The 13,014-nt window shown below is 40.8% G+C and overlaps 2 protein-coding genes across 3 annotated transcripts in view; one reads left to right on the plus strand and one right to left on the minus strand.

Annotated features, from left to right (window-relative positions):
* LOC102906490 (3-beta-hydroxysteroid sulfotransferase-like) overlaps nt 1-8,830 on the plus strand; it is a 35,877-nt gene extending 27,047 nt beyond the window's left edge. For both annotated transcript variants that reach the window (XM_076571540.1, XM_076571541.1), the window contains exons 5-8: nt 2,774-2,900; nt 4,170-4,264; nt 6,569-6,752; nt 7,943-8,830. In XM_076571540.1, coding sequence (XP_076427655.1) covers nt 2,774-2,900; nt 4,170-4,264; nt 6,569-6,752; nt 7,943-8,064 — 528 coding nt within the window. In that variant the 3' untranslated portion in view covers nt 8,065-8,830. The remainder of the gene's footprint in view (nt 1-2,773; nt 2,901-4,169; nt 4,265-6,568; nt 6,753-7,942) is intronic.
* Nucleotides 1-13,014, minus strand: part of LOC143273128 (3-beta-hydroxysteroid sulfotransferase-like) — a 291,023-nt gene that overhangs the window by 152,119 nt on the left and 125,890 nt on the right. The gene's annotated exons all lie outside the window — the stretch shown is intronic.

Consider the following 13,014-nt stretch of genomic DNA (forward strand, 5'->3'; position numbering starts at 1 on the left):
ACCTTTGCTGCCTCAGCTCAGCTCTAACTGTGAAGCTTGACTATTTTGCTTTTCTCAGGTAAAGTTTCCTGCCCTTTTTGGGCTCTCTGTAGCTCTTCACCCACACTCTCCCAGGCGTTTCCCTCAGGGTACTCTGACCCACTGTCTTTTACTAGCTTGAAGAGACAGAGCTTAGAAGGGGTTTTTAGAAACTTGTCCTTGCCTCCTGCATTGCAGGGATGATTTTTAAAGCTTGAAAGAGAACTTAGAGGTTTTGCTGTCTTAAGAGGTTTGTTGTTTTCCCTTAGAGCTAATCACAGGTGGTCCCCATATTAATATCTTCAGGTGATTCTAATTTTTGTCCTCTCAGGACAAATTTAGTTTTTAAGTTTAAGAGAGCTTTTGAGAAAGATTAAGGCTTTTTAGAGAGATTTTTTCCCCCCAAATTTTCCAAGAAAAGCTTTATAGCTTAAGAGAAAGATTTCTTTCCCCCCAGGAGAAAGACCAACTTTTCCCAAAACTTCCCAACTTTAAACTTTGACTTCTTACACACCCATTTTTGCCTCAGGGAGAAATTACTTTCTCCTGCTGCTTGGACTTAGCATTTCAGCTGTCCCCAGGTCAAAAGCTTCCATAGGAAACTTTTTCTTCCCCATAAGCTCAAAGAAGAGCTTTTTTACTACCCATAAAGCCCAAAGAAAGATTTTTTCCCCAGTTTGCTTTCAAAGCCCCCAAAGTTAGAAAACTGAAGAGTTTTTCTGTCTACTTGCCTTACTTATTTTTTCCTACACAATCTTACACTTCTAAGTTTTTCTTAAACTATATTACTACCATATACCTTATACTTATTTTTCACAGATAGAAATTGAGAAAGGGATAGAAGATAGAAAATTTTGACAGAAGAGAATTTTGCTGCAGCATCGGACATCCTTCCAGTCCGCTTTCCTTTTCTCTCAAGGATAAAATCCCTGCCTTCCAAAAATATATATAAAAAATATATATTTTTTCATAACACCGGCATGCCTTTCCACTGGCAGGGCTGACTCAGCACTTTCACCAAAAACTCTGTAATAAAACTATTATTTTCCTTTATCTTTAGTCCCTATTACTTTGTCTTTAGTCCCTGTTCATTTGTCTTTAGTCCCCCCTTTTTTTGTACCTTTTTTTCTTTAGTCCCCCCCCTTTTTTTTTTCCTTTTTCTTTAGTCCCTTTTTTTCTTTAGTCCCTGTTCGGGCGCCATTCTGTGGGGCGTTTACCCACCACCCCCACAGCTTCCCAGAGTTTTCTTGAGTGTGATCAGCAGGAAATATTAGATAGAAGGATTTATAGCGGAGAATCTTGCGGAGATAAACAGATAGAAAATAAAGGATAGCCTCGAGAGGGCCTGGAACCTATTCCAACGGGCCCCGACTGTCTCTGGCCCAGGGTTTTTATAGAGACGCCAAGGGGTGGAGCAAAAGACCTCCTCCCCCAGCACAGCCAAGTGCAGAGCATCTCAGACACGTGCACTCAGGCCTGTGGTCCTGATCATCCTCTATTCGGACCTGCCGGGTAAAGCCACGAGGAACCCCAGAACGGGCTCCCACAAGTAAGCAGTCTGCTAGTAGAAGAATTGGCTTGAAAAATACTTTTGCTTACACTCTCTTAATCTATAACAAGTTGCTTGGATAATATATGTGGGTTCTTGGAACAACTTGTTTTTCACCTGTAATAAGTAAACTGTTTAACCATGTAGGGGAAATGAAAACATTTTTTAAAAGCCTGTATTCATTGTAATCATCCACTTGAAAAATAGAATGTAGCCACATTGTGATTTTCATATTGCTTGAAAGATTTTGGTGGAGTATATAAGCTGTAAGATTAAAAAAAAAACAAAGTAAGTTAGAAGAAAAACATCAAGAATGAGAGAAGGAGAACACCAGGAAAGATGTAGAGGAAGAATACAGAAGAATAAAGAAAGAGTCAGAAGAAAACTATCAAGAGATTGTGTTGTCTTTTCCTTACTCCCTCAGATAAAAAAAGCCTTAGTATGAGGACTCCATGGATTCCCTTCAAGCTCTGAGCTGCTGGAGGCTGGTCCTCATGGCAGCAGTATGTGCCTTCCCACCTCAAAATCTGGATCAAAGGCAGGTTGTCTTCCTGCCTCAAGATCCAGATCACAGGTGTGACCTCTGTTTCTGGATTGTATTTCATTCCAGGTATAGTCAAGTTGACAACCAAGGAGAGCCATCACATATGGGTTTCTGAGGATCCAAACTCCAATCTTCATTGTTCTATGCAGCAAACATTTGAAGCAGTGGTTCTCAATTTTCCCAATGCTCAGGCCTTTTAATACAGTTCCTATGTTGTGGTGATCTCCACCCACTAGATTAGTTTCACTGCTACTTCATAACTATAATTTTGCTACTGTTGTGAATCACACTATAAATACCTGTGTTCTCTGATGGTCTTGGGGGACCCCAGGTTGAGAAACCCTGCTTTAACCACGGAGGCATTTTTGTAGCCCCTCAACTGTTCTTCCAACAGTGAACCATGCATGTCAGTGGCAGCTATGTAAACTTTCTCAGATGGAAGATCAACTTGGCATCCTTTATCTCAGAGTTAAGGAAATGATGGCAGAGAAGGCAACCTTACATTGAGAGAGTCACGGATGTAAGGAAAAGGTGCAGCTCATCCTTTGACCTCCACATGTGTGTTGTGCCTTTGTGTAAAGACTTAGGAGTTTGGTTCAGGATGTGTGGAAATATGCAGTGCTGAAGTGAAGACACACATTTCTATAAACTTTCTCTTTTAGGTTATCTATGTAATCAGGAATCCAAGAGATGTTGTTATATCTTCCTATCATATAAGAAAACATTTTAACCTTTTGAACAATCAACAGACTTTTGATGAATATCTTCCTGCATTTATCCAAGGCGACGGTGAGTGGAATCTGGACCACCAATTTTATATTTTGAAATCAATGCAAGACCAGAGATCTGTTTTGCATATTTAAAAGCTACATCTGTGGGTCACAATTGTTTAAAATTTACTCAGTGTGGGACAAGAAGGATGGTTTAGTTGTGTACTACTCTTGCAGATGTCCAAGTTTGGTTCCCAGCAATCATGCCAGCTTTCCCTCAAGGTCTGTTAACTCCATATCGAGGGGTCTAGCGCTCTCTTCTGGCATCCCTAGACACTGCATTCATGTATGCAATACGAATACACAGATATACATATACATGAAACTTAAAATATTAAAAACCAATGTTTTAAAATTTTACTCAGTGTGATGTCAAGAATTTTATGGACAATCAGATGCAATCTGATTTTCACTTAATGAATTTTTTCACTTAGAAAAATCAATTCTTGTATGATATATAGTTATGAATGATCATCTATCCTTTATTTTTATATTTTTCAATTGCATGTTTTCAGATATTATATTCATTAACTTAGTGTGTGTGTGTGTGTGTGTGTGTGTGTGTGTGTGTGTGTGTGTATGGGGTTTCACACATGCCGTTGTGCATGTGTGGATGTCTGAGGACAACTTGTGGGAGTCAGTTCTCTCCTTCAGCCATGTGGATTTCAGGGATAAAGCTCATATCATCAGGCTGTGGGTCAAGTGCCTTTATCCACTAAGTCATTTCATTAGTTCTTGGTATTTTACTCACAATGAAGTATTATTTAATAAATCTATGATTGCTTCATAAAATAGTTTTTGCATGTATTGGAATTTATCCTGCTCTTTTTATACACTTTTCTAGTTAGAGGTTCCAAGAGGAAGGGTTGAAGATGTGGTTCAGTGGTTATGTACTCTTTCTGCTTTTTCAGAGGACCCAGATTCAGTTCTGCACCCATATGATGGCTTAAAACCATCTGTAATTCTAAGTGATACTATGCCCTCTTCTGGTCTCTGCGAACACTGCACCCATGTGATGCACATACATACATATCAGCAAACATTCATACACATTAAATAAGGTTTAAAACTCCTTTGAAATATGTAGGTAGTAAGCATGCATAATTTTTTCCTCTAAAAAAACGTGAGATTTCTCAATGTCATAATTGTGTCATAGACCTCTAGTTATAGAAACTTGACATCCCTTACCTTCCTCAAAGTAAATGCCATCCTCCAATCAGGAATAAGAACAAATATTCATGAGGTGCAAAGTTCAGTAATAATTTCCTTTTCCTCTCTATTTCTGTAGTGATTTTTGGATCCTGGTTTGATCACACACTTGGATGGTTAACCAGGAGAGACACAGAGAACTTTCTACTAATGTCCTATGAGGAGCTACAGAGGGTAATTCTCTTTTACTGTGTTTCCTACATTGCTCATATCTGCCTTTGTTCCTTTCCTTTGTATTTCTCTAGGGGTAAACAATCGAGTAAGTGAGTGGGAGACTGTCATAGTTAGCATCGTTGTCAACTTGACACACCTGTGAGAGGAGCTATCCATGGAGAAAATGCCTCTACTAGATGTCTGTGGGGGGATTTTCTCAATTAATGATTAATGTAGGGGAGCCTCGCCACTCAGGGTGCTATATTTACAGGTGGGTGGGCTTGGGATGTATAAGAAAGGTAGCCGAGTAAGCCAGAGGGAGCAAGTCAGTGAGCAGCATTCCTCTGTGGGCTCTGCTTCAGTTCCTGCCTCAAGTTCCTGCCTAGCTTTTATCCATGATGCTCAAAACCCAGAAGCTGGATAAAGCCCTCCTCCCCCAGGTTGTTATTGGTCAGTATTTTATCATGGTAACAAAAAAATTAAACCCAAACAGGGAAGGTGTGTAAAACCCAGCCCTTTATTGTCTGCATAACCTCAGCACGTTCTAACTCATCCTGTGACTCACTGTTCTCCTGAAACTGCAAAAACAGTAGTATTCAGCTACACAATAAAAGTGACAACTATCTAGAATAGTGAATGTCATGCTACATGTGTACTTGATAAGTCTTAGCCATGTCTTATTAAAGACACGTGCTTCGTCTAAACGTTCCTTCAGTTTCAGAGTAAGAATCTGATGGCTTTTGTTCAGAATGCTAGCCTGGCAATGCTCTGGGTTCATGCTCAACAACATTAGTACACGAAAGTTGTCACAGTGGCTCCCACCTCGACAACCTGACCACATCAACACATTTGATGCAGGCACCTCAATAGCTTCATATTGGGGCCCAGGGACAATCAGATGGAGTATTGAACATAAAACTTAGGCAAGGACCTTTCATATAGACTTTCAGAGAATGTTCCAGGCTTGAGTCCTAAGTCAGAACTAAGAACTGGCCAACAGGAATCTCACCATAGTAAACTATGTATTATATACAGCAATTCCAATACTCCAAAGAGTAGTGGTTTTTCATACAGCTCTTTCTCTCTTTCAAATGCCCTTCTATTGGCTGATTTAATCCAGTGAACATTGAAATTCCCGTTTCTTTCTGTGGTATACAGTATTTTTGTAGAAAGTGCCTGTTCATTTTCTGCCTCCACTTTCCAATCCAATTTGCATCCAGTTGGATTCATGAGTCTTGTTTTTTTCAACAAAATTTGCCAATGAATAGTTGGTAACCAAGGGTAATGATGAGTGTAATGGGGAGAAGCAGAAAAAAATATTTCATGTATTTTATATGAAATCTAGATTAGCTGTGTGGGGGGCACACAGGGAGAAGCAGGAGATGGACTGTTCAGGTTAGGGAAAGGGTAAGTAGGAGGGGTAAGGTAGTCAGCAAAGCATGATGGGTGATGAGGTGAACATGAGTTCAGTACAATGATACACATGTATAAAAAGTGACATAATGAAATCCTACATTTTATACACTTAAAATTGATTTTGTTTTTCATAAGGAAAAGTCAGGGGCTTGAGGTTGGCTTAGCTGTTCAGAGCATTTGCTGCTCTTCCAGAGGACCTGAGTTTGGGGCCCAAACACATGCCAGTTAGCTCATAACTGCCTGTAACAATAGCACCATGGGAATCTGATACTCTCTTCTGGCCTCCATGAACATCTACAAACACACACACAGACACACACAGGCAGGCAGACTTGACAAAGGAATGGGTTTTCTTTTCATGACTCCTTTATCCCTTCACAATGTAAGACAGAGTATGAAAACTGGTGAAGTTGGTGCTGGAGCGATGGCTGAGTGGCTAAGAGTACATGCTGCCTTTACAGAGGACCTGGGTTCGATCTTCAGTACCCACATGGTGGCTCCCAGCCACCTCTAATTCCATCTCAGAGGGATCCATTGTCTTTTTCCAGACTCAGTGCTCACTGTATGCACATGCTTCATATATATTTATATCATACATTATATATTTATATATATCATATATTATTATAAACTTATATTTTCATATTATGCTGTATAACATTAAATAGTGTATACATCATATACAACTCATAAACACAATATAAAATATATTATGAACTTATAAATATATATAACATAGTTATGTATATCAGTATATATTTTATATGAATATGTATATGATGTAGGATGTTAGAAACAAAATTTTAGGTCACATTATAAGGAAGTATTCACCTTCTTGAGAACTCAAGGGCTATGTCATCATCAGTGCTTGTATCCACTCTCTCCTGATAACTCCTTTTCCACCCACAGGACCTCAGAGGCAGCACACAAAAAGTGTGTCAATTTCTGGGCAAATATCTGACTCCAGAACAGCTTGATTCTGCTGTCCAAAACTTGTCCTTTTCAGTCATGAATGAGAATAGCATGTCCAACAGCCTAATGCTAAGAAATCCCAAAGATGGCACCGTCTCCAATATACCATTGCTGAGAAAGGGTAAGAAAAGATAGAGTGTCAACGTTGTATTGTAGAAATGGGTAGGTGTTTGATGTTTGCATGAAGCATGAGTCATGAAAACAGACGTGCTTGGAAGCTAGTGTCATATTCCATCATATTCTTCAGAAGAGTCGCTGCCCACAAATCAGTTACTGAGACTCCTTAGAACCACGGTTAAGCAGAGAAGGAGTGAGAGGTGCCTGTGCCCTCCTGGCTCTGCCTGTGCGATGGACAAGTCCTGTCTATACACTTAGACCCGTCAGTCTCAGTGACATGGTCCACGTCTATAAGAAACCAGAGGTGTAGTCACAGGAACAGCACTTTCCAATTCAGAGGGTTTACCACAGATAACCCATGCAAACATCCATGTGTCTACATGACAGATACAACGCCATTCGTTAGTAACAGAGTTTACTGACACATGCAGCAACTTGGACGGGATTCCAGTGGCCTTATGCTGAGCGACAAGAGTCAACAACAAATCTACACACAATATATTTATGTAACATTCATAAAATAGAAAATAATTGTAGAGGCAGAGAATATGTTGCTGACCTTCAGGGATCCAGGGTGGTGGGGCTTGATGATTCATATATGACTAAAAAGTAGTAGTATTGGGAGATGTTTGTGACACTGGACTATTTATGTATTTCAGTGGAAACTGATTACAAAAAACTCCCACATGGAGAAAAGTGATGTAGAACACATCCATTTCCCTAGTGGAGATTTTTCTGATCACAGCATTGTGTAACTTAACCATATTCCCTTGACGATAATACAAACTTTGTTGTAAAAAAAGTTGAAGGACACAAACTTTCAGTGTCCATTTTGTACCCTGTATCTCTGTCACATAGTTGTTATTTTTTTCCACATGGAGGGCAGGACTGAGGTGCAGGTATGAAAACTCCCTCAGTTTTTCCTTCAAAGTTTCAAGACTAGGATTTTTCCATCTGACATTTCGGACGCTCACAGGTACCAACCTCAAATCATAGCAAGCCCTCTCCCTTTTGTGCTAACGTAGTTTTGACAATTGGCAGTTGGTCTGAAGCAGAAAACTGTAGGATGACTCATTTTGGTCTTGAGAGAAAATACTAACTGGATGGTTGAGGTGGGAGTGTGACAGGCTTGGCTGTGCAAGTGGGATTTGGACTCATTTTCCTGGTGCTTTTCCTTCTGTGTTTGATCGACAGGCATCTGTGGTGACTGGAAGAATCTCTTCACTGTGGCTCAAAGTGAAGCCTTTGACAGAGTCTATCAGGAGAAGATGTCGGGGCTGGATCCTGGTCTCTTCCCCTGGTTGTCACAATGTTGATCAATGCCCCCATCCACCTACCCCCTCGCCACTCTGCACACCCTCATCCCGGATAGGGTTTCTTAGTGTAGTCCTGGCTGTACTGGACTTAGCTCTGTAAACAGGCTGGCCTTGAACTCAGAGATTTGACTGCCTCTGCCTCCTGAGTGCTGGGATTAAAGATGTGCACCACCAATGCCTGGCTTTCTGGATAAAAGACTCTAAACATTTTAAGGATTCTGAGGGTTAGCTACTAAACTTAAAAAAAATCTATATGTGCCTTTTTTTTTTTAATTTGTCGTCTGGGTGCAAGTTAGTCATCTGGGACCAGGAAATCTGATGGAGAAAATGCCTCCATCAGATTGGTCTGTATGAGGGCCCAGCCCACTCAAGGTGGTGCCATCCTTGGGGAAGTGGCTCTGGGTTGTATGAAAAAAAAAAAAAACTACAACAATCTGAGCAAGTCACAGGGAGCAAGCCAATAAACATCATTCCCCCACCGTCTCTACTTAGTTCCTCCCTCAGTTTCCCATGATAATGGACCTGTAAGCCAAATAAACCCTTCCCTCCCCATGTTGCTTTTGGTCAGTGCTTTATCACAGGAATGGAATGAAGATTGGAATACTATCCTTTTGAGTTACCAGGTGGTTCATATCACAAAACTCAGAGCAAAATATTTTTTAAAAAACTTGAGTCTAGAGCAGACATATATGTACCTGGTTTCCAAAACTGAATTGCAAGTAAGGTATTCATAATAAAATGTCAATTTATTGTTGCTTTCAAACAACTGTGGTGACGAATTTATTGGTATTGAAGGGGGTCAGCAGAGAGAAGTGTATGCCTGCCTGAGCTTTACATCTCTAGTTATAAGGAACAAAGGCTCAACACTTTGCTAGTCAGAACTCAAAACAGGTCAGGCTAGAGTGGCAGCTCAGCAGTTGAGAGCACCATGGCTCTTGCAGAAGAAGGGACTTTGCCCACATCCACACCAGACCCTCACAGCTGCCTTTAAATCCAGATGCAGGGGATCTAGTGCCCTCTGGTGGCCTCACAGGCAACTTCACTCATGTGCACACACAAATAATTTAAAATTAAAGAGTAGGAATCTCATTAGGTTAAGGAAAAAAAAAATCTACATTGCACTAAGCGTACCAGAGTCAAACTGAAGCTGAATTATTAGGGTGGAAAAACCCAGTTGTTTCTATCAGGAAAGCTCAACTGAATTAGTAAGAATACTTTTTCTAGGTTTTGAAAAAATAATTTACAGACTTGAGAGATGGCTCAGAGATGAAGAGTGCTCATTGCTCTTTCAGAGGACCCAGTCCATTCCTACCGCCCACATGGCAGCTCATAACCACATGTAACTACAGTTCCAGGGGATCTGATGGCCTCTTGACCTCCAAGGGCTTCTGTGCAGACATGGTACACACACACCTGGTACACACACATCCATATAATAAATATTTTCTTAAAGGAAAAATAATCTAACTATTCAGTGGTTCTCAACTTTTCTAATGCCTCAACTCTTTAATACAGTTCATGTTGTGGTGACCCCCGCCCAACAATAAAATTATTTCATTGCTACTTCATAACCGTAATTTCACTACTGTTATGAATCATAATGTAAATATCTGATAAGCAGGATATATGATATACAATCCCCTTTGAAGTTGCGACCCGCAAGTTGAGAAAAACTGGTTTAGATGATTAAAATTTAAAATATTGTTTAAATAGGACTGAGTTCTTTATGGTAATTTACAGCCAACATAATAGTGACTAACAGTTAACATGTAAAATCTTAAGTTTTAGAGGTTTATTATTTGTGTGTATATATGTGAATCTGTGTGCTTGCATGTAGGTGTCTGTGGAAGCCTGGAAAGCACATCAGATACCCTAGAGCTGGAGGTACAGGCAGTTTTGAGCCACACAATGTATGTGCTTGGGTTTGAACTCTGGCCCTCTGAGGAGCGGGGAGTACTTTAAACCACTGTGTTATCTTTCCAGCCCCTCTTTGAAGGAATAAAGGGTGAACCTTAGGCCTGATCCCTGGAACTTGGAAAAAGAATTTTTGAGATCACTTTTCCAAAAGTATGGATTCCTGATTTTAACTTTGGGGATTCTAGATATGATCTTCATGTTTCCCATTTTCTGCATTGTGACGTTGCTGTCTTTTAGGATCATGGCATGAACTACGCAGTTCAGGTGGATGTTCACTGCACTGAGAATGACACCAGTGTAGACATGTTACAAACATGACTCCCAACCAGAACTGTAAGAGAATTGGGGTCTCTTCATGTTCAAACCCCAACACTCTAAGACAGCCATTAAGGACTCATTCATGTTTTCAAACATGCTCAGAGTTTATTGAATGTATTTGTTATCTAAATATTGCAAAGTGGTGAGGGGAAGTATAAAGACGGATGGGGGCAGGACACTGTGAAAGAGCAACCCTGGAATCAGCTACCAGTACCAGGTGTGCAACTTGGGACAGGGTCCACAGGAGGAATATGACGAAGGAAAAGCCATTGTTTCAAGATCAGTTCATACTGTTCCGTACCAGACGGACACCTCTCCTCTCGCTTTCCTCTTTGACCCAGGGACAATGTAAGATATCCAGTTTTTCCTTCATTTCCACAGCTTGCAGTAGCATCTGTGACTCCTCAGTCAATGCAGATTTGTCCAGTCTGGAGTGAAAAAGAAAGTGCTGTTTATTTTTATTACATTTACTAATTTGTATGTGTTTATACGGGCACATGCTACAGTGCACATGGAAGATCAGAGGTCAATTCATAGGAGTCCATCCTCCACCTTCTACTATGTGGGTCCCGGGTTGTCAGGCTGGACAGCAAGTGCCTTCACCCACTGAGCCATGTCAGCATCCCAAGTTTTGTTGACAATCACTTGCCTTCCTTTACCTCTATGCTGACCTCCCTGTCACCCTTCCCTAGGAATGAAAGAAGAATGTCCCAAGTTTCAAGAGAAGGTGTGATTCTCTCCCAGAGAGTAGGGACCCTATCATATATATAGATATGTAATATAGATGTCTATATAAAGAATCTAGCAAGATGTTAAGATTAAAGTTAAAAAACATTGAAATAAAAATGACTGTTTTCAGCCATTCATTGTTTAAATGCCTAATCATGATGCTTATTATTCCTTATTCATACATTATAACTTAATACAGTGTTGGCTTTTCTCAAACTTGTAAATACTAGTATAATGTCATTGTCACAAATCTCATAATCTTAAGCCTCTCCCTTTTGTGTCCCTACTCACTTCTATGAGATACTTAAAGCTTATCCTACATCTTAGCTCACCCATGAACATATCTGATGCTCATCTGTTCTCACTGCCTGTTCCACCCATGCCATTATCACTAAGATTATCTAAAAAAATAAAAATGACTAAACACTCATTATCTTTACACTTATATTTAAAAATCTATTGGTTTATTCTTCGATAATTTCATATATAGAGAGAATGTATTTTGATCATATCCTTTCCCCATTCTCCTCCACATTCCTTTCCAAACTTTAAGTCCTTTTCTTCTCCAATAGCTCACTGAGTCTAAGTCGGGATGCCCACAAGCGTGTGGATGTAGGTGCATGCTCTGGAGAATATGCAACCTACAGGGCCCACATCCCTGAAGAAAACTGACCCTCCCTCCCCTTGAAGCCACAAATGTCCCTATCTCCTCAGCTAGGGGCGCGGTCATGAGTCTGTGCTGGAGGGTTGACTGGCTTGAGCTTGGGCAGGTCTTGTGCAGACAGCCGCTGCTCCTCTCTGGTCATGAGTGTACCTGCCTTCTCAAGTCTAGAAGAGGCTGGTGTGCAGCAGTCCTGCCAAACTCTTACGATGTTTCTATCCCTTCTTCCTCAGTGTTTCCTGGACTTTGGAAGTAAGGGACCACCCCTCCCTTTAAAAAATAATGTCTTAAGCAGTCAACACACTACATGGTTAATTTTTTTCTTGAAAAATTTCCCTTAGATTTTTGGGCATTAGTTCCCCTTGAATTTCACAAATTGAGAGCAGAACACAGGTCTCTCTGATAGGGTACAGCTGGTTGCCTCAATTTTCTCCACCTTCTCTGCCTGCTTTTTTCTTGCCTGATGTCCATTACCATAAGTCATGTCACATTTAACTATAAAGAGTTAATACAATCTGGTTATCCTTTGCTTTAGATCTAGTATCCACTTATGAGTGAGTACATACCATGTTTGTCTTTCTGAGTCTGGGTTACCTCACTCAGGATGGTATTTTCTAGTTCCATCCATCTGCCTGCAAACCTCATGTTGTCATTGTTTTTCACTGCTGAGTAGTACTCCATTGTGTATATGTACCACATTTTATTTAACCATTCTTCAGTTGAAGGGCATCTAGGTTGTTTGCAGCTTCTGGCAAATTGGGGGTGGGGAGGTAATGGAGGGCAAGGGCCAGGGGAAAGAGAGCTTAGGGGATCGGGAGGTCTCAGCTGGATCCAGAACAGAGTGGGAGAACAGGGAAAGAGATATCATGATAAATGAAGACCCCAGGGGAATAGGAAGAAGCAGATTGCTAGAGAGGTCCCCAGAAATCCACAAAGATACTTCCACTATAGACTACTGGCAATGGTCGAGAGAGTCCCTGAGCTGACCTACTCTGGTGATCAGATGGCTGAACACCCTAACTCTCATGATAGAACTCTCATCCAGTAACTAATGGAATCAGATGCAGAGATTTACAGCCAAGCCCCAGGTAGAGCTCCAGGAGTCCAATCAGCATGAGAGAGGAGGGATTATATGAGAAAGATATGGAGACCATGACTGGAAAAAGCACAGGGACAAATAGCCAAACTAGCAGAAACACATGGCCTGTGAACCAATAGCTGAGGAGCCCCCATAGAACTGGACCAGGCCCTCTGGATAAGTGAAACAGTTGATTAGCTTAAACTGTTTAGGAGGCTCCCAAGCAGTGGAACCGGGACCTGTCCTA

This window comes from Peromyscus maniculatus, chromosome 1, assembly GCF_049852395.1.
Source record: "Peromyscus maniculatus bairdii isolate BWxNUB_F1_BW_parent chromosome 1, HU_Pman_BW_mat_3.1, whole genome shotgun sequence".
In the NCBI taxonomy this organism is placed as follows: domain Eukaryota; kingdom Metazoa; phylum Chordata; class Mammalia; order Rodentia; family Cricetidae; genus Peromyscus; species Peromyscus maniculatus.